This window comes from Condylostylus longicornis, unplaced genomic scaffold, assembly GCF_029603195.1.
Source record: "Condylostylus longicornis isolate FDR11 unplaced genomic scaffold, ASM2960319v2 ptg000049l, whole genome shotgun sequence".
Taxonomy (NCBI): domain Eukaryota; kingdom Metazoa; phylum Arthropoda; class Insecta; order Diptera; family Dolichopodidae; genus Condylostylus; species Condylostylus longicornis.
The window spans coordinates 4080998-4103740 of record NW_026578018.1 but is presented as its reverse complement, the minus strand read 5'-3'; the positions used below and the strand labels follow the sequence as shown (position 1 = coordinate 4103740).

The 22743-nt window shown below is 20.2% G+C and overlaps 3 protein-coding genes across 4 annotated transcripts in view; 1 reads left to right on the top strand and 2 right to left on the bottom strand.

Moving 5' to 3' along the window:
• Positions 1–8434, top strand: part of LOC129611468 (fasciclin-2) — a 56058-nt gene extending 47624 nt beyond the window's left edge. The window contains exons 9-11 of the mRNA XM_055524644.1: positions 3355–3556; positions 5720–5842; positions 8123–8434. Coding sequence (XP_055380619.1) covers positions 3355–3556; positions 5720–5842; positions 8123–8246 — 449 coding nt within the window. The 3' untranslated portion in view covers positions 8247–8434. The remainder of the gene's footprint in view (positions 1–3354; positions 3557–5719; positions 5843–8122) is intronic.
• A 7804-nt stretch (positions 8435–16238) lies between these two features.
• Positions 16239–19224, bottom strand: LOC129611372 (zinc finger and SCAN domain-containing protein 2-like). 2 transcript variants are annotated; one of them, XM_055524499.1, is made up of 4 exons: positions 19146–19184; positions 18344–19084; positions 17923–18288; positions 16239–17823 (listed from the first exon to the last, which is right to left on the bottom strand). In XM_055524499.1, the coding sequence occupies exons 2-4, from the start codon at positions 18987–18989 to the stop codon at positions 17579–17581; spliced, it is 1257 nt and encodes a 418-aa protein (XP_055380474.1). In that variant the 5' UTR covers positions 18990–19084; positions 19146–19184; the 3' UTR covers positions 16239–17578. The 2 variants fall into 2 exon arrangements, with proteins under 2 accessions (XP_055380474.1, XP_055380473.1); XM_055524498.1 differs by having other exon boundaries at positions 18344–19224.
• A 1048-nt stretch (positions 19225–20272) lies between these two features.
• Positions 20273–21703, bottom strand: LOC129611387 (galactosylgalactosylxylosylprotein 3-beta-glucuronosyltransferase I). The gene is made up of 2 exons (XM_055524523.1): positions 21398–21703; positions 20273–21339 (listed from the first exon to the last, which is right to left on the bottom strand). Exons 1-2 carry the CDS (start codon positions 21580–21582, stop codon positions 20628–20630), a joined length of 897 nt encoding a protein of 298 aa, XP_055380498.1. The 5' UTR covers positions 21583–21703; the 3' UTR covers positions 20273–20627.
• Between the last annotated feature and the right edge of the window lie 1040 nt (positions 21704–22743).

Sequence of the window (22743 nt, the reverse complement as noted above, 5' to 3'; positions counted from 1 at the left end):
GTTCATTGATTTGCAGATTTCTTAAAATCGGTTACAATAATATGTTGTATTTGAATTTGTATAATTTTATCGGGTCTGCTTTTTTTTTTACAAGAAGTTATCGCAAATTTTCGAAAATATTAAAATTTTCAATTTTTCTAAAAAACTATTTGATTTATTGGGACTATTTGAGTGTTTTTTAAAAATAAAATTTAAAAAAACATAATAATTGAGTGATTTTTTTTGAAAAGAAATAAATTCCTTACAAATGTAAGAGCTGACAAAACTTCAATTTAAATTTTTACCTTGTAGGCCACTTACACTAAAAACTTTTTTTTTTAGAAGGACGGTCACATTTATATACCTACTTTCTTTCAATGTTTACAATTCAATGTACCAGTTTTGTTTCTAAAATATTCAAACCTATATCATGAATTTCGTTCGTAGCCCTGAAATTCGTAAAATTACAAATATATGATATTGTCAATTCTGATTTATTAAAATTCTGCTCCGAATATTCGTAATATAGAAATCATAAATTACGTTCGTAGTAAAAACATCAAAGAAATAATCATACGTAACAAGCAATTTAAAGAGAACGGTTGCTTTAATTTTGTGTTTAAAGTTAAAAATTCTTTATTTTCTTCTTTCTCTAACACAAAGCTATCATGAAAGAAAATGAATTCTTATTTGTTTAAAAAAACAATCTGTTTTTCACTTTTCAAAAAAATATTGAAAAATTTTGATAAAATAGCAAATATTTTACAGTCGAAATAAAATTTGACATGCCGAAAAATGATACTGCAAATTCCTAATTCAATATTCTGTATAATACGAAAGAAATTTGTAATCATACTAAAAAGTTTACTATGACAGCTTAGTTTTTAATTCGTACAATTGCATGCAAGTGAAATTCATGATAGGACTGAATATTTAATTTGTTATATCTAAAATATTTTAAAATTCTAAACGGACTTATTCAATTGATTAGAAATTATTGAATCGAAATGGAAATTCTTATAAAAATTATTTGCAATAAAATGCAAATTTTAAATTATAATTAAATTAGCCTTGCAGAAATTCAAATTACAATTATGTCAATGTTTTTTTCTTAATTAACATTTTTGCTCTTAACCTTTTGCAATGGAAATAAATTTTTTTCTAAAATTATCAGACAAATTGCTTAGGCCAAGTATCAACAATTATGCAAATAAAAATTGCAAGAAAGAGAAAAATTTCTTTCAAATATGTAGATTTTTAATTTTGAATTTAAATTTAATGAAAAATTATTAAAATTATCAGAGAGAATTCATAATTCGAAGAAGATTATTAATTCAATTTAATTATTGTTTTTCCCTTAAATTTTTTATTATTTTGTAAATATTAATTATTATACAAGACATTATATTTAATTTAATATTGATATTAAAGATTTTAATTTAAATAGTAATATTATTAAATTATATTGTTAAAAATAAAAAATTATTTTAAAATTTGAAATTCCATTTTATTGTTGCATGTACGTTTTATGAGTTGAATTTATTATATAAAATTAATAATTAAAAATTAATAAAATTAATAGTAAAAAAAAAATAAAATTCTTTATAATTTTGCTATTATACATAAAATATAACAATATATAAATATAATTAATAAAAATATATTTGTTTGTATGTATATGAATATACCCACATTATTTTAATATGTATATGTATGTATGTATATAAATTTTGGATATATAATTTTTGTTTATTTTTTATTTAAAAATAAAAAATTTTATTGTTTTTTGTTAAATATACTCGTATATATACACACACACACACATTTTATTCAAAAACAAACAAAAATTAAATTTTTTATTTAATATTGTTAATGACTGAAATTAGCTGTTGTTTAAAAATTGAAAAATTCGAAATATTTGCTTTTAAATTTGGAAAATTTTTTTATTTAAATTTTTTAAATCCAATAATGTTTTGTATTTATGTAGAAAATTTTTTAATTATTCATTTATTTTTTTTTTTTTGTTTTTTTGAAATGTTTTATTGTTCTGTAATTTTTTTCTTTTTTTGGCTTTAAGGATTCGGAATTATTGGTTAAGTTTTATTTATATAATAATTAATTAATTGTATGTATGTATATTATATAATATAAGAAATATATATTATAATGTTAAATAATAATTATTGCTTTGTATAAAATTAAAATCAAGAAAAAATATTTTAAATGCAAAAAAGCAAAATTTCTGTAAAAAATTTTAGGAATTTAGAATATTCTCAAAAAATTATGATATTAGAGCAATTTAAAGCTGGAAATTTATTTATGCTTTTACATTATACAGTATACATATATATATATATATATATATATATATATATATATATATATATATGTATATATATGTATATAATTAATAAATAATATTATTTAATTTTAATTCATTATATGTATTTAGAATACAATAATTATTATAATCATTGAATTGTTATTAGATTATGGTTAAAAAAAAAAGATGCAAAATATATACAAAATTATTGAGGAATATAACATATAGGTATAGTGTAGAATGGCATAAGTAAACTTATATAATACAATAATTTTCTATAAATCTATAAATAAGAGAAAATTACTTATAAAATTAAAAATAAATAAATTACCATAATAAAGAGCAGCGTACTGATTATTTAAAATTTTATGTACCCCTAAATTTATGCAATTTTTATTAAAACTTAATATTAACACAAAAAAATATACAAACAGAAAATTTCAATGTAAATTTTGAATATTTATGACTTAAATTTTGATTTTTAAATTTATTTTTTAATAAATTTATTTGAAAAATAGTTCATTTTAAACAATATAACAGCACTGTTAATATAGTGCTGAAATTTAAATACATAATTATAACAGATATTATAATTTAATTTGTATGCTTTAAACCATATATGAATTGTATTATTCCTCAATTTTTGTATTATGCATATGTATGTATGTATATACCTTTCAAAATGCATCAAAAAATGCTATTGTTCCCCTAATTTATTGATTTTATATTTGTTGGGAGAAAATTTCGGAATTATATGCATTAATACTCTATATATAATTTTGAGGCATTTTTTAAGGTTATTAATTTTTTTTTTTTATAGTTACCTATAGCTATATGAATTATTTTTAAATTTAATAAAATATATTAATAATAAAATTAGATTTAATTAAATTTTAGAATTATATAGAATATTATAAATTTAATTTTTTAATTTTTTTTTATTATTATAATTAATTAATTTAATAAATTTTTATTTATTTATTTTTTTCTACCTCCGCTCACATTATATTTTTGAAATAATTTCAAAAATACAAAAAAAAAAAAATATTTAGGTTCAGATACAGTAATAATTCGAGAAGAACAAGTTTTATCATCAGCAGCAATTGTTGGTATATCAATTGCTGGTATAATTATTTTATTAATAATTATTGATTTCTTCTGTTGTCTATTATTGCGTACCGGTGTTTTAGCATCAATATGTAGAAAAAAGAAACGTTCACCATCGGAATTAGATGATGAAGCGAAATTAGGAAGGTGAGTTTGAATTTTTTTGTTTTTCTAATTATATTTGATATGTAAAAATCATTAGGAAATTTAAAAAAATTTTTTTTATTATATTTTGGGTTTTTAATGTTTTTGTTGTTTTTTAATGTTATATACATATTTTATATCTTGTTTTTAAAATTACAATATTACGGTATTAAAACACAATTCAAGTAGATTATAGAATTCATAACCTGAATAATTGTGTATTAATACAGTTAATATTACTGTAATTTTGAATTTGCAGGAATATTTTCATTAATTTAAGTAGTTTTTATTTTAAAATTGTTGTGTATGGGATGTAACACTGTTGTAGAGTGAAGTAAAGTAAAAACCAGGGATTTTTAATAATAATATTGCATTTTATTATTTAAATAAATACTTTTCGCTCGATAGCCCTTCTATATGTATAAAAATAAAATTACACTAAGTTCTCGAGATACGAATTATTCTAATACGAGAATTTCGAATTACGACATTATATAAAGTTGGACCATTTTTATTCGGCTTGCGATATTATTCCTGATACGACTTAAAAATTTAAAAAAATTTTTAATTTTACACATTTTACTGATTTTTGAATAAAAATCTATAACAAATTTAGTTATAAGACAAGTCTAAAGAACATACTTCAATAATGAACTCTTTCTAGTTGAAAATACTAGTCAGTAATTAACTTTGCTACTTTTTTTAAAAAACAGGTGAAATATAATATGAAATAGTTTGTCTAATACACTTTTTGTTTCCATACATTTTTTTTCTCCTCAAACGATAATTCGAGTTACGACATAAATTTCTGGAATAAAAAGTGTTGTATCTCGAAGACTAAGTGTATATGACAAAATTGAACCTACTCAAATTAAGTGTCCATAACTTATAAAATATAATTTAAAAAGTGCAATATTATTTTTAAAAATATTGAAATTATTAAGATTAAAATTTGTAATTTTTTTTATTATTTTTTAAAAATTGAAAATTTTTAATGCTAAATGTACATTTCTTAAATCCTGCTTACGGTATTAATAAATTCTTGCAGTAATACGGTATTAATAAATGATTCGGCTCATGAGTTCTAACTTGTTGAATTATGTATTAATATACAGTATTAATGCAATATTGAAATTTCATACTATTCCTGAGTTTCATATATTTTTAGAGTAATAATTGCCTTCAAATCCAATTCAGCTTATATGTATGAATTGCTGAATTCAGTTTGAACACAAATTTCTGAATTAAGATTTTGAACTCAAGAATATTATGTATTAATTTTTATTACATATGTAGAAAAAGTGTTTGAAAAATAAGTGCTTAAGCATATTTAAGAGGACGTATTTTGATTACACGCAAATTTGGGTACATATTTAGTTTTATTATATTTTTATAAATTCTTTAATCACATAAGCAACATATTGAATAGACAAGTTGATGAATGTGTTAGATAGAGCTGTTAAAATTTTGTGTAAATTAATTTGAAAATTTTATTATTAATTATAAAAATACAGAAGAAAAATATTTAAGATCTTTATTTATATAAAAAGGCAGATTTTCCTAAAAATTGTATATTCAACACCATTAATTAATTCAGACTTGTCTACGATGATCTGGTAAATTCCATTAAGAAAATTTTTATTTTTTCTATAGAGAAACATGTTGGAAAACTTTTTCCAAAATTTTTACTTGCAACTTTACAAATTCAATAGTCTTCTAACTCCAAAAAGGTCTACCATCTCCCAAGAAGTATTCTATTTAATTTTTCGCTTCTGATAGCACTTATTTTACAGAAACACCTTTATAGAATTTGTTGTAAATTTATAATTTTAATAATTTTTTATTATTTTTGTTGTGTAGTATTTTTTGGGTTTTGGTTTTTTTAACTAATTTCATATTTTTTTTTTCATTTTTTTTTTATTTCATTTTTCATTATTATTTTTTTATTTGTTTGGTTTTTAAAAATAATTTTTTATATTTGTTAAAAATGTATACAAATTGGCTTTAATAATTATGTAATTATTATTGTAAAAAAAAAAATTTTTTTTTTTTTTTGTAATATAATTAATGTATACACACACAATCATATAAATTTAAAATTTAAATAATGTTGACAAAAAAAAAAACCAACAAAACAAATAAAAAAAACAAACTCATAAAATGCAGTCTTTACGGCTGGCGTTTTCCACTACCTTATTGCAGTGGGCAAATGGTTAAGGAGCCACCACCATCACCATTACCATTACCGCCACCAGTTAAATTGGGTGGATCACCAATGGCATCACCATTGTAAGAAAATTATTATGCTTTCATTATTAATATTTGTTAAAACATTGCAAAAAAATAATTGCTTTTTTTTTTAAGAAGAAAAAAATAATTTAATCGGAATAAATATAATTTGCCGAATTACTATGAAGATTTGTATCAACACCCAGCAATTAGCTTATGAATAAAAAAAATTTCAAAATTTATTAAAATTTAAATTTTGTCGCTTAAATTGTCGCTATTTCTACGACAAAATGAATTAAAATTTGAATGAACTTTTTGGTAGTTTGAAATAGAGTAGTAAAGAGTCGTAATTTTGTGCGGTACTTGGACTCGTTTAATTTTCGTATAATATCCGAATTTCTCTTAGAATTCGGAAGATTCTGAAGATTGGCATACTGAGAGGGAAGGAGGAAGTACAATAGATCGTCTTGAATTACGGAGCCTTATAACCCCCAATTCAATTCAATATTTTAATTCACTCCTATAAGCTAAAACGTTAATCAGTTAATTCTGCATCTAATTCCTTCCTGCCGTTACTCCTATATAGCAATTAAAAGTTTTCTTTAAAGTAACAATTTCATATTTAATTAAAAATCATAAAAAATTTGACTTTTTTGACTCAGATCCCAAAATTCTGATTTAGAAAACTATTGTGTCCAAAAATTCCTTTAGCTTCTAAGACTGTGTTAAAGTGCTTGATTAATAACAAACACCATAAAATATAATTAGATCAATTCACAATCCAGGGGGGTATTCTTCTTACTCAATTTAAAAAATTAAATTTATTCCGATTATTATTTTTTTTTTTTTAAATTCATTTCATTTCATTTATCATCGTATTAAAAAAAAAATGCGTGTAGTTTTTAAAATAATTAATTTTAAATTAATTTTTTGTCTATATATGTTTATTATAATTTTATTTTTAATTATATATTTTATTAAAATTATTTAATTAATTTCAGCAAAACCCAACATATTCAAGAAATTTCTTGTTTAAATACCAATACATTTGTTAATGAAAATCACATTAAAACAAATCAATGTGTTCATGTAAAATCAAAAATTTACATCAAAAGTAATAAATAAAGAAAACAAAATGCGATTTTCAAAGTAATTTACGATATTAAAATAATCTTAAACCTTATTTTTATCGTATAAGCATCCGAAATTTAATTGTTTTCTGTCCTCCTTTCCTGCTAATTCAATTTAATTGTTGTGTTAATGTTTAATGTCGAAAACCTTTTGATCTACAAATTTTTACCCTTTATTAAAATTAGCCTCCATTAACGCATGCCTTATATTTATTTGTAAATCTTTAAAATTATCGTTAAATGGTTTTATAAATATTATTGGTTATATATACAGGATGGTTCATATAAAGTGGCGAATAATTCTTTGATCAATTTCCAGCAAAAAAATTATCTGGGTTGGAAGGGGTTGTGCAGATATACTCGTTTTCGAGTTAGAGCCTGTTGAAAGAAAAGGTTATCAAATTTTTTCTGCTTATAACTCCGGAACCATGTGATATAGACTAACAATTGGGTGCCGGTTTTACACGCAATTGATGCATCTTTTGATCAAAGAATTATTCCTGAAATTATTTGCCATCTTATGTAAAACACCCTGTAAAGAATATTTATGTGATGTTTTAATAATTTTAAAATCTAAAAATTAACTAATTATATAAAATTTAATAAAATAAATACCGAATTAGCCCATAGAGAAGAAAATTATTAAAAATATTTTAAAATAATTGAAATCAAAAATTGTAATTCGAATAATAAACAAAAATTTTAAAGAGATCGAAATTTTATACAATTAGCGGTGTCGAAATTTAAAATTTCCTCCTATATTTTTAAATGCAATAAATTACTATTGATTTTTACCTTTAAAAACATAACGTATGCTTATACAAATCGCAATAATTCTCAATAATAAAGAACCTTTAATTTCAACATTTAAAATTCAAAAATACTAAAATCGTAAACGCTATTAATATCAATATGACTATAGAAAGTTTTCTTTTCACTTACAATATACCCTTAATTTGATTCCATATATCTCGCATATGAAATTATTATCTAGTTTCTTTAAACGCCAAACATATTTAGTCTTCTTCTATCCGAATTTGTTTTTAACACGCTCCTATATTAAATTATTATTGGTATTTTTATTAAAAAAAAAAAATAGCAAATGCTTTCCGTTTTTTTGTATTTTGTTAAAAAATTAAAAAATTTATTTAAAATTCTATTCTTTTTATTATTTTAAAAAAAAATTATATATTAAATTTCATTATTTTAGAGATGAAAAACAACCATTAAATACACCAACTGGTAGTATTAAAAAAAATTCATCAGTTGAATTCGATGGTAGATTTGTACATTCAAGAAGTGGTGATATTATTGGTAAAAATTCTGCAGTGTGAGTTCCAGATGCATTTGTTTTTTACTGGCATCGTTTCTAAAATATTATATAAATATATACCTATATATATATATATGTGTGTATAAATAAATATATATATGTATATAAATAAAAAAAAATTATAAAAAAAAATTAAAAAAAAAAACATTATTTTACTGTAATAAGGGAAAAAAAAAAGTAAGAATTGTACAACAAAGACTATAAATTTAAGTAAAAAAAAAATTATTAAGAAATTTCTATATGTTTATATAGAATTCAATAAAAAAAAATTTAATTATATAATAAAACAAAAAAAAAAATAATTATTATAATTGTCGAAATTTTGATTATTGTAAATTTAACTGTTTTAATGGAACGCTAGATTAGAATTATATAAGATTCTATATTCAATTAGTCATGACAAAATAAAAATGTATTTTATGATTCTAAGGTAGCGGCTACTTTATTTTAATAAACAATGGAATACATATTTTCCCTATTATATAAAAAAGCATGAATTTAAAAAAAAAAAAAATCCGAAATCGCTTGTACTTCTAAAATCATCCCAGTTACTTACATTATATCAAACTAGAAAATCTAATTTCATTAAGAACAAAATATTAAAGTACTCATATTTTCATAGTCCGCATTGTTATTTAAAAATTTTGAAGTTTTCGGAATTAAAACAATTCCAAAATTTTAAATAATATACTAAAATTCAAAATATTTTTCAATATTATCCCATTATACTTCAAGTGATGCGATTAACTAAATATGAGTGACTAATTTATTACAGTATTATTAAAATAAAAATATTAAATATAAATTTACAATACACTTTTTGGAATTATTTTCTATTTTGATATTATAAAACCGCTTACATATGCATATATAATATTGTGTGACACACCATATTATATGCTGTATAAATTCAAAAATTATTTCGAAATTTATAAATTTAAATTACAATTTTAAATTTTACTTTATAAATTTCAAAATTATTCAAATTTCTATTTATTGAAATTAAAATATTGCGAATTTAGTATAATTAATGTAAGCGGTTCCCTCATAAAGTATACATAATATATTTTATAAGTTCATATTTTAAAGAAATTCTTTTTTTTTTCAAAAAATTATAAAATAAACAGATAAATTTTCAAATAATCAAAATATACAATTTGTATAGCAAAATAATGTACATGTATTATGTAAAAATAAGAAAAAAGAGAAAAAAACAAAACAATTTACCTATAATAATTATTATTAACAATAATTGAAAAAAAAAAACAAAACAAAATTATATAATAATTCTTATAAATAAATTTAATTTGCATTTTAAAATCAAAAATCTCCATGACAAAATTAAAAAATTAAATAACAAAAATATAAAAATAAAGTTGAAAATTCTTTTTTTTTTTTTTTTTTTTTGCTCATATAAAAATATTTCCTATTTATTTTGTAAAAGTATAAAAAAAAAATGTAATTATTAAAATATTAAAAATAATTAATTATTACATATATATATATATATATATATATGTAGAAAGCATCGCCATCTTTTGTTTTATAATTTATATATATATATATAATATAATTAGAAATAAATATTATTATAGAAAACAACATAAATAAGTTAACATAATTTTTAAAAAAGAAAAATTAAAAACAAAAAAAAATAATTTTTAAATTTAATTTTAATAATTTAAATAAGTAAATAATATAAAAAAATAATATTATATAATATTACACGTTTTATATACATGAAATAAATTATGTATAATTTCAAAACTTTTCTAAGTGTTCATAATTATAATAATTGTATGATTAAAATTTTTGTATGTTTTATATAATTATATTAAACATATAATTAATAATATCAATTTTATTTTTATATTTTATTTAATAAAAATAATTTAAATATTATTATAATAAAATAAAATAATTATTTTAATTTAAAAATATTGAAAATATTAAAAAATATTGAAGCAACAACATTTTCTTATTTATATTTCAAAAATTTTTTAATTTAAAATATTAAATTGTGTGTATGAGTACTATATATTAAAATAACACAAACTATATGAGTATCTCGCCTAAAATCTAATTCAATAAATAATATATAAAATTAAGCAAATCTATAATCAATTTCACATTATTCAATAATTAAAATTTGTATTATTTAAAATAATTCAGGTTTATATTACATTATACATTTTGATGAATGCCATATAAAAAAAAAGCATTTACATCTAAATTGCTAAAAATTGTAATTGTGATATTCAATATTCCAAAAAATATGTTTTTCAATTATCGTACAATACATAATAATCTTTTACATATTTTGAATATCACAAAAATTTATTGAATTTCAGAACGTTTTACTAAGAAACAAGCACAGATATGTACAGACCTTTAATCATTGTACAATATTATCTATGCCTATTTCTTTTTAGAACTATATAAAGAAACATTTGAATAATGAGCAATTTAAGGTCAAAATATAGTACATCATACCATTTTAATTGTATGTATTTATACCAATATTATACCAAAAAAATATTTTCTTAAATATTTTTAATATAAAATTTTTTATTTTATTTTCTTCTAAATTTTGTTTTTTTTATTTTCTCATGCATCCCAATTTATTTTAAGTTATTCTAAATAGTTTTAATAATAAGTAAAAATTATAAATAAAATATTAAAAGTAAAAATAATTTTATTATTAAATTATTATTTAAAAAAAAAGTATTGACACCGAATTTGTGTATGAAATCATAAAATTTAAAATAAAAATTTAAATAATATTTTTAATACTCGTAATTATATTTATGTACTTATTGATATAAGTTAAAATAGTATTTTTTTTTTTTACATTTTTAAGGATTTTCATTCGTTTTTTTTTTTATAAAATTCTTTAATTTAAATTTTATTCGTAATGATAATGAAATTTTACATAAAACCGAATAAGTGAATCACTTACAATTTAAATATGTATGTGTGCTATAAATCACATTTAAATTAAATTTAATTAAAAATAAACTAAATTAAAAACCGGGATATACTCAATTTTTCATGTAGAATTTCATTATCATAATATTATTTTAATATTATTTAAAATAGCCCCAATGAACAATTTTCAATACTAAATGCATATTTTGCAATTTTATATAATAGTGATAATAAATTAAATAATCTTAATTTAATTTAAAATCTTAATTAATTTTTAAATATCTAATTTAAATTTGTTCAAAAAATAATAATAAATTTGAATTATTCATTATTGTTACTATAAATCCTTTAAAATAATTTTTTAACATTATAATTATATTAATTACAATTATTTTCATGACATCATTTTTTAAGTATAATATCGTAAGATATTTTGAAATTAAATTGATTAGTATTATGGCAATATATTTTTTTTTTTTTTTGCAAAAGTGGAAATTATGAGATTATATTATTACGGCTACTTACTATTAATAATATCACTATTATATAAAAATTATCATCAAAAATAATTAACGAATATGTATAAATCTAAAATATTTTGATTACAAATATTTTCAACTTATTATTGAAATATCACATTTTTGTTTTCTAATATCACTATTAATTTAATTTTTAAATTTTCATTTTAATTTTTATTAAAATTATAATTATTATAGTATTAACGAACAATAAATTAAATTTAATATACTCATATAAATAATATATAACTAATATAAATGAAAAAAATCAAAATTGGAAGTAAAAACAAAACAAATTTAAAACTTATTTTAACTATTATTATTAAAGAGAAAAAAAAATAGCAATGTTGAAATTTTGATAATATTATAAAAAATAAAAATATATTTTATACCATGAAAATCTTATACAAACTATGAAATTTTTATACAGCTTAAAATCATACAGCAAATTAAATGAATATAATTTTTTGTTCTCATAAAAATATTATAAATATAGTAAATCATTCCCGATATTGCTTCTAAAAACATAAATATAACAAAAAACTAAAAAAAAAAAGGATTAACTAAATTTCTTAAAATGCAATTTAAAATTCAAATAGCATATAGTCTTTACTGCGAAAATAATAGAAATTTTGTTAAAGGTTGTTTTAGAAACCCGGCGAAAGCAATAGTAATTTGTAAATGATTTACTGTATTCAAATGTTATGGGAACAATACAATGTCTAATACATAGTTTTCTTTTACAAAAATTCTATAAATTTCTATTTAAAAACATATACATATACAATCATTACAAGAATGAAAAATTTTCAAAAATTTCAATCAGAATCTTAATTACAAATACAACTTTCACACATAATATAATCACCCATATTCTTTTAGATGCATTAATAAGTAATCGATTATTAATAAAATAATTTGTAATTTCCAGAATTATAATAAAAATTCAAAAATTTGCAATTTATTGTATTGAAATCCTTCACATTTTTAAACAGTATTCCAGTATCTTAAATAATGCATCTAAAAGAATGTAGGTAATTAACAATTTAACCTGTATACTAGCATTGTATAAGTACTTACAAAAAAAAATGAAATATACTTAAAATTGAACAAAAAACAAATAATATAAAAATTAAATACAAATTATACTATTGATACTAAATTCAATTCTAAATTTTTTCTTCAAAATGAATACCTATAACATAATATACAAAATAGCTCTATGAAAAAAAAAATGAATCTTAATATTTACATACATTCTAAATCTTATATACAATATTAAAAATAATATTTTAATTATTTATTAGAATGCAAAAAATATTTTCTTATTTTTTGGATAAAAAAATTTTTTTGATCAAAGTACATAAAAATATACAATAAATAATTAATAATACCTCAAATTTTACCTAATATATAACAAAGAGATAAATAATTAAAATATAAAATAAAATTTGTTTTCTTTCCAATTATTGAAATTTCAATATACAATATTGTAATTAATATTTATAATATTAATTATAATTATAAATTCATCAAAATTTTTACAATACAATTAAAATTATATAGAAAATACATTTTACATAATAATTATTTAAAAAAAAAAATTAACTGTGTTAATTTATCAATGCCAAATAAAAAATAATTATTATAAAAATAAATACATATATATATTTAATAAAATCATCGCCCAGCAAAGCAAAGAAAAAATTTTTTATGTATAAAAATGAAAAAAAAAAATAATGTCGCTTTAAAGCTTTTACATAAAATATCCTCCTATAATAATTATACGCCTATAATAAAAATAATATTTATTTTTTTCTTAAGAAATGCAACTATATAAAAATTATATTATATCTAAATGTATTATATATTTACAAATTTTTTAATATTACTTTAAATGTTACTTTAAATTAGAAATAACATAAAATTATTTATTTTTCTTAAATTCTTTTGAAATAATTTTTTTTTTTTTTGGAATAATTCGAAATTTGTTTAGTATCGGCACTATTAAAATAAAATTTTATACATTATACGATTATTTTAAAATTAAATTAATATTACATTTGTATTTCAATATTCCAAAATAAACAAATGTAGAAATAAATATTTTAAAATTTGTTATAATTAATTATTTATCTTAATTTGTATTCCAATTCTTATTTATTTTAAAATGTTATTTTAAGAACCAATGACAAAATTTGCTAATAAATGCAATATCGAATATTATAAATACAAGATTATTAATAAAAATTTTAAATTTTAAACTTATTTTTTTTTTCTTTTTAATAATACACAAAGAGAATTTAAGAAATTTAAATATGTATGTATATTTATTTCTAATATACATTTATATAGTTGCATATTTAGTAATAATATGTGCATTTATTATTAGCATATATAAATAAAAATGATTTAAAAGTAATAAAAATTTTGAATTTACAAAATGTATTTGAAAATATTTATAATTTTGTATTATTTTCATTAGTAATTACTATAAGGAATTTAATTTTAAAATAAAAAAATTAATCAGTACAAAATAGAGGAATTGATAAATTGCATTATAAACCTATTTTCCTGTATACTATAGATGGTATTTCTATTAAAAAAAAACTACATGTTAAAAATTAAATACGGAACAAGTATATACTGAAACAAAAATTTAATTTAATTTATTTATTTATAATAATCAAAATTTTCATTTAAAAATCGCAACAAACTTGCATATATTACACATTTAAAGTTTATTAAACAAAATATAGAAATTAAAATAATATTTTCAAATATATTTTGTATTTTAAATTTAATTACTTTAATTATTTTTGATTGAATTATTATAAAATTCTATTAAAAAATAAAAGAAAAGAAATAATTATATTTATGCATAATAATTAAATAAAATATATATACGTACGTACTTATTTTGAACAAAAAAAAATTATATATAAAATATTTTATAAATAATTTAATTATTAATTGTAAAATGTAATTATCATTAATACTATATTTAATTATTTAGCTATTATTATACGGATTATTGTATTATCATTATTAATATTAAGTAAATTTAAATGAAAGAATAGAAAAATTTTCTTTCAAAAAATCATTTTAATTTTAATTTTTTTCTTATTTTTTTTTCTGTTTTTTTATATTCTTTAATAAAAAAATATATAACTATTTACATAAAAAAAAATAAAAATATAAATATGTAATAATTAAAAATTAAAATTTTTGTTTTTTTTTTTTGAATAATGATAAACAAGTAATTAAGAAAAGTGAAAAGAAAAAATTAAAATAAAAAAATTATTTTTATTCTAAGTTGCCTTATTTAATATAATTTTTTATTATATAATATTGTATAATTAAATAAAATAAATATAATATACAATTGAAAAAAAAAAAAAAAATTTTTTTTGTAATTGTTCTTAAAAAAGAAAAATAAATAAAAGTAAGTTACAAGAAAAATTAATTAATAATTTTATTAATTGCTTAATAATTGAAAAAATAAATGATGTTGTTTAAATAAAAATTAAGAAAATTCTTCTATATCAAAATTTACATTTTATAGGCTTATTATTATAAAATAATAAAATAACACAATATAATTATACCCTTATATTTTTTACGCCTTTATTTACACATTAATACATTAAATAAATTTTCAAAAATATTCTTCCTTATTAATATTAATTTATTCTTATTTTATTTAATACTCGTATATATTTCTTTTTCTATTTAAATTTTACGATAAAGCAAATATTTATCTCAATAATATCCAGGCCCTCCTTACACATTTTCAACCTGACTAATCGGCAATATTAATTTTATTTAATATTGATAATTCCATTTTAAAGTCCCACTACTATGATTGGTTCCTAAAAATAATAAAATTAATATTTAAAAGTTCAAAAAATACAGATTTTGATATTTTTTACGCTTTACCATTAGCTTTCCTTCATCATCCTTTTTTTTTATCTATTTACGTTTTGGTAAGTATTAATTTTTTTGGCAAAGTAGTTTATCAAGAATTTTAGAACATTTAAATAGTGTAATTATATCTTAAACTATGTACTTAACTTTTAGTAAATGAGTTACTTAAATTTAATGACAGACTATCTGAAAAAATCGGCAAAAGTGATCTAAACGCCTCTTAATCAATTAATTGTTTTATTTAATAAATCTCATTATCATTTTCATATCCTTGTATTTTATGAACCTTTTGAATTTTTTAAATTTTACAATTATTATTTATGAATCTATAAACATAAAATACACTCAGTTTTACATTTGTCCAAAAAAAAAACAAAACAAAATATAATTACAAAATTAATACAAAATTTTTACAATTTAAATATTTTTTTTTCTAATTAATTTTGTTCTGATTTTAATAAATTGTGCATAACATAAGAAGTCAGAAACTATAAAATGTTCAATATTTCTTTTGTAAATAATTTAAAAATCAAAAACAAAAAAAAAAATAATTATAAAATTTTATAGATTTGTAAAAATTTTATTATTGACTTGCAAAGTTGTAAAAGTTAAATGTAGCTTTTTATATTAAATGCAAAAAAAATGAAAAAGGAAATAAATTTAAAAAAAAAATCGATAAAAACAAATAGAACTAAGTAAATGAGTTTTATTTTAGCTTTTAAAATTTGTGTGTTCTAAAAATTGTCAAAATAACGTAAGTACTCTTGCAACAATCCAAATGCTTAATCCAAACTTAAGCTGCCCTCTAATAGAATATTATCAGTTGCAATTCAATTTAGTATTTTAACCATTACAATTTGATTACAAAATAAAAATGGATTGGAAAAACAAAATTATTAGTCGAAATGAAAATGGTAAAACATACAACAAGAATTAGATTTGTAGTAATGTTGTATTACTTCTAAATTTTTAGCACTAAAGTCTTTCAGTTCCTGTAGAAACCTTTGTTTTATGTAGAAAATTGCAGATCACTATTCTCGAAGATCAAGTCCTTCAACAATTTTTAATTCTCTTTCAGTTCTTAATGAACACGTTTTTTTTTTTATAAATTGTGATCCTAATTTTCATTTAATTTCGCCAAGATTTTTAAACTATATTATTTTGTCATTTATTGAAGTAGGAACATTCAAATGCAATTGAAAATTTATGATAAAATTTTTAAATGTACTTAATAATTATTTAATATTAATCATTCTTAATGTTTTTCTTCGCAACATTTCTTATTGATTTTAAGTTTCTAAAATATAATAAAGGCAGTAGGTACCTAATCTTTAATTTTTAAATAAATTGCTTACATATTACATTGATTTATACTTTAACAAGTTGTAATTTTACAAAATCCTTACACAATAAAATTAATGTATGAAGAAATGAAAACAAACAATTTAAAATTTTTATACAATAACTTTCTTACGGCAAACATATCTTATATTAATAAAAATTATTTGATTTTTAAAACTATTTATTTACAATTCTTTTTTCTTTTTTGCGTACAAACACTTTGTCATAATAATTATTCTAAAAATAAATTTATTAAAAAACTGTGTGCAGAACTTACTCCATGACGATGGTTAAATGAATACATAACATCTGTACATGATGGTCTGATACATAGTATCCATATGTATGTATGAATGTGTTACATATCAATTTTTTTCAATTATGGGATAGCATATTGAAAAATTTAACCATTTTCTTTAATGAACATCCTCAAATTTATCTGTGGTCTTTTTCAGAAAATCTCTTTGAAACGTTCCATATACACATATGTTTCTTTCCTTTGAGTTTTCATACCTATTTCGTTTTTTACTTTGATATTAATTTATAAAATATATACATAGATAATATTTGATGCTATTTAAAAAACATACAACGAAAATTTATATTAACTTATTCCGTATTACATAATATGTGTTTTACTATGCTTCCTAAGATTAGAGTTCGTATAAAATTTTTTCCCACAAGTTTCACATTCATAACGTTTATCATTATTATGTCTTCGTATATGATATTCTAATCCGGATGATAACGCAAATGTTTTTCCACATAATTCACAAATATAAGGTTTTTCTCCAGTGTGTGTTCGTTCATGGGTCTCCAGGATATTTCCAGCTCTGAATAACCCATTACAAAATCGACATTTAACTAAAAATTTTAAAAAGGTTTTTGAAACAAATTTATAAATTTAAGTAAGTTTTAAAATAATAATATTCTAATAAGTAGTTATAGTTTTTAGATATTTACCTCCTGTATGTTTATGCAGATGACGTGTTAAACTTCCATTTGTATAAAAAGTTTTGGGACAGTAATTACATGAAAAATTCTTTACGTTAGAATGCAGGGTTAAATGATTGTTCAAAATAACTTTTGTTGAAAATCTCTTGTTACAAATCGTACACTCAAATTTTCTTTCTCTTTTTCTTTGTACACTATTAGGTAGAGGTCTAATATTATCATGCTCATGATCTTGTTCACCTGTGAACGTTTCAAAACATTCTAAACATTGAAAAAGTTTTTTCTCATTCTTTTTATGAACTTCCAAATGTTTTAGATATCTTGCTGGTCTTGCGAAAGTTTTACAACATTTCACGCAATGTCTTGGTAAGACCCCTAAAATTATTAAATGGGAATATGATTATTTTTTTACGATTTTATTTACTATAACCTTTTTTCCGTAAAGCTGGTGGAGGTTTACCAAGGACTTCTTTTGCCATATGTGTTACAGTCTTTATTTCGATGTCTTCTTTTAAAATTTCTCTTGCAAAACTACTAGTTATAGAACCTTCATCATCACTACTTTGGTTTTCCTCTTCATTTGGTATTTCATTAATTAGTTGAATGCTTAATACTTGACCATCACGTGGTAATTCTAAATTATTTTTATTGTTCTCAACGATTGGTATATCATCATCTAATTTATTAATCTCTTCATCATCAATATATTCTTCTTCACAATTTGAGATTTCATTAGTATCTAGCATATCATTTTCTATTTGACTATCTATTTCATGTTCATCGTTATATGATTCTTCTTCAAAATTTGTGTCCTCACTAGTACCAAGAATTTCATTTTCTAATTGACTATTAATTTCTTCTTCAAGACGGTATGAATCTCCTTCAATGCAATTCGTGTTACAATTATTTTCAATTTTGTCGTCGTCTTTAAATAATTCAACAGTAATACTTGCATCTTCAGATATATCTTTATGACCATTAATACTAAGGGGATCTTTATTCTTATCAGATTTTTTTTCTATTCTCACACGTGATTTTGTTTTTAAAATCACATTGGTATTGGCAACATATTCCATAAACTTTCCATCCTCATTTTCAATTACAAGCGGTTCATCCAATTTTGTAGATATTGGTGGCACATCTATCTCTAGAACATTTGAATTTTTATCCCCTAGATGTATTTCTATTTTAACTTTAAAATTAATATTTTTTAAACTTAGTGATTTATCTACCGGAGTTATTTTATTTTGATCCATAATTATAAAAATATTTTACTATTATTTTTATTGTTTACTTAAATTATGAACTTCATTCTTAATGCGAAGTGAAGTTTGTTCCAAAAGCCTCAATTGTTTTATATTTATTGATTGACGTTTAATATTAAAGTGACCATTTTATTCGAATTTTCGCTATTTGGAAGAGCATGAAAAATTTTTTTCAAAGCGGCAAGTAGTGCTTATTCATAACGTAGACGTCAAACGTTACGATGCTGCTGTCATGGCAGCGCACATCGTTTATTCGTTAATTTGTAAATCTTTCCTCACAAACCTTGGTTTTTAGTTATAATTTTGAGGTTTTGAAAGCTTACTTCAATTTTAAAAGTAATAATTTTATTGCTTACTAAATTCATGTACCATTTTTGGTTAACTAAAATTTGAATTTTATTTTTTTAGTAGATTCTTAGTATCTACATATTTCTTTCCGGTATGTATGTATATTGTTCATTGTAAAATTGTTTTGGATTTTTATGAAAAATTGGACGCTATGCGGAATCACAATCTTGTTAAACTGCAAATAACAAAAAATTTGAAAATTTTCATAGAAAATTTCAAAATTTTTTCTTACTTTTAAAGAAACATTTTATGTTTTAACAAAACCTTATATTTCTATTCAAACAAATTGCATCTCTGTATGCATCTGCCTATAATATATTTAATTTACAATAATGCAATTAATTCCTTGTTTTTAGTAAATTAGATTTACAACAAGTTGCAAACCTCATGCCATGAAAAACTAATCGGTTTTCTTCTAATGACTGCATTACACTCAGCACAGAAGTCACTTCGGCCAATTAGATAGTCTGTAATGTAAGTTAGTAAGTATACTAAAGTAATGCAATAAAATTTTTGTTTTTATTTTTATTTAATTAAAAAAAAATCAAAATATTACAAGTTCCTTGGATTCGCTAAATTACATTTTCTTAAAAAACATTCTAATTACATGAAAATCAATAAATACATATGTCAATGGATACATTCAATTGTAATTATTGTAATATTATAGGTACAATTTAAGAAAATTTTAGCAATCCTTTTTTTTCACAGCCAAAATCAGCTGAAAAGTATAATATGAAAGTAATAAATATTGTTAACTAATTACATTACGAGTATATTCAAAATCATAATTCTATTATTTTATTTAATTGAGATAATGAATTTGCCTTGTTTTTAAAAAACTAATAGGAGTAGGATTTAATTTTAATTAAATTTATATAACTTTTAATACTTATTTAATATTAAACTATTTGTTCTGGTTAATTGATTCTATATTGAAAGAACAGACAATATTTTAAAAAATATATACTGCAATAATATTTGAAATATGCTGCATTCACCAAAAATATTTTCAGATTCCAATAAATATATTTATAAAATTTAAAAATTTCTTAATTTTTAATGTTAACGCACTTCGGATTATTAAAAAAAATCTAATTTCTAAACTTCCATTCCATCATTAGATGGTTTTTTCTTTTCTTTTAATAATTTATCTTCGCCAACTAATTTAGGCTTTTCAGTTCTTGTATGCCAAACTAAAACATCTTGACATAAATTTGCCAATGGTTGGAGTTCATTTTTAAGTGTTACAAATCGTAAAATTTCACTTTCTTGAAAACCTCTATCTACTTCAAAACTAAAAGATGCTTTTGGATATTTTATTAATAAGTTTGTACTGATTGCAAAGCCAGCCATATCAATTGGAAATGGTCTTTCAGGTCTCCATACAGAATTAAAACCGGTAACAATATTTTGTTCATTTAGTATTGGTTTTTCAACCATTAAACCACCAACTAGTCCAACAGGCCAAACACCAACTTTACCCGGTTCAATTTTCATCATTTCACTAAATAACTCAACTGAATATGTATTATCATCATCCATAAAATATACTATACTATGTTTATCTTTATTTGAATTTTCTCTAATCCATTGTATTGCTAAATTTCTTTGTTCAACACCTCTTGGTTTCATCCAGTTTTGATCTTTTTTATTTAATTTATATTCATCAGGTGTTTTTATATTTAATAAAGTGGATCTAGTTATTAATTTTGATAGTTCTAATAGTGATTGTACTAATTTCGATGGTTGATTTGCATCTTCAACTAATATCCAATGAATATTTGGCACGAGCGTTATTAAATGTGATAACCTACAAAAAATATAATTTAGTTTGAATTTAGTTTGAAAATGTGAAAGAAGTTACTTACCTAGTTAATTCAGCTTTTTGAGTTGGTCTTGCATAAGTTGGTGTTACAGCATAAATTAAAGGTAACGAATCATTATATTCTAGGTCTGATGAACATTTGTTTCGAGATGCTACGTACCATAGCAGAAGACCAAATAATATTAAAGTAAGCAGAAATTGCTTTGGACGTACTCGAATTTCAGTCATAATTTAAGTTTTTTATTCGAGTTGTATTTTTATATGATTTTAATATTTTATAACTTAGTTAGATTCTTTTTAAATAACTTTTATTTCATTATGAAGTGTTTTCGTTTACAAATTTGACAAATTTTACCATTCTCTAATAAATATATTTGACAAGTAAAAATATCAAGACTCGAATTTTTTTTAATTGTCAGTTGAAGATACCACGAAAAGCTTTTTTTAATTATATATGTAGACTATAGTTAAAAGTAATCATTTTGTATTGACGTATAATATTACAAAAAAAGATTTTGCGATGTTCTCTATAATAATATGAGCTTAATATTTTAGATGTATTGTAGATGTGGTCTAATATCCTCAATTCTACTCAATTTTTTCCGTCAGACCACTTTGGTGACTAATAAGTTAACAATTTTGTAATTTGAAGTGTTCAAAATTGAATTATTTATTGAATTTAACGACAGAAAAAGTCAATAGAGTCAACATTTATAAGGTGATTTTCTAAATTTTGTTTCAAAAGCTCATAATAACAAAATTTGAACACTACTTTTGTGTCTATCACTGATTTTTAAAATTATAATGATATTACAATATCTTACATATCTGTATTTTAAATAATTATTTATTTTTAAAAGACGCATAAAATAAAATACAAAATTTCGTGTTGACTTTCCTGTTATACATGTATATAACAACTAACCGAATTTAGTATCTTCGCTATTTTGTTCCAAAATGCTAAATGTTTATTACATTTAGGAGTTTAATTATAAATAATTGATAATTCAAGTATTTTTAACAGCATAACATAAGATAAGTATTTTTCACAGCAAAAACGCTGATTATATAAAATATTTAGTTGAAATAGGTCGAAATTAAATAAATCCGTTTTTATGATAATTGTAAAAACCTAGCTTTAAGGGCGCAAACAAACATGTTATTTTCAGTCTTGTAACCATTTGATTGCTCTTCTGAATTCCATATAATATATAAACTCATGCATTAAATTAAGTAATCAGACAGTTTGTAATTTTTCATAAACTGATTGCAATTTTTAGCTAACGCACTCGATTTGATTTGCTGCAATAGTTTAGTTTCTTAGATGTGCGGGCAACGAATTTACAATCAGGCAGTAATTAAAAAATTAAAAATTATATGTCAGCCTGA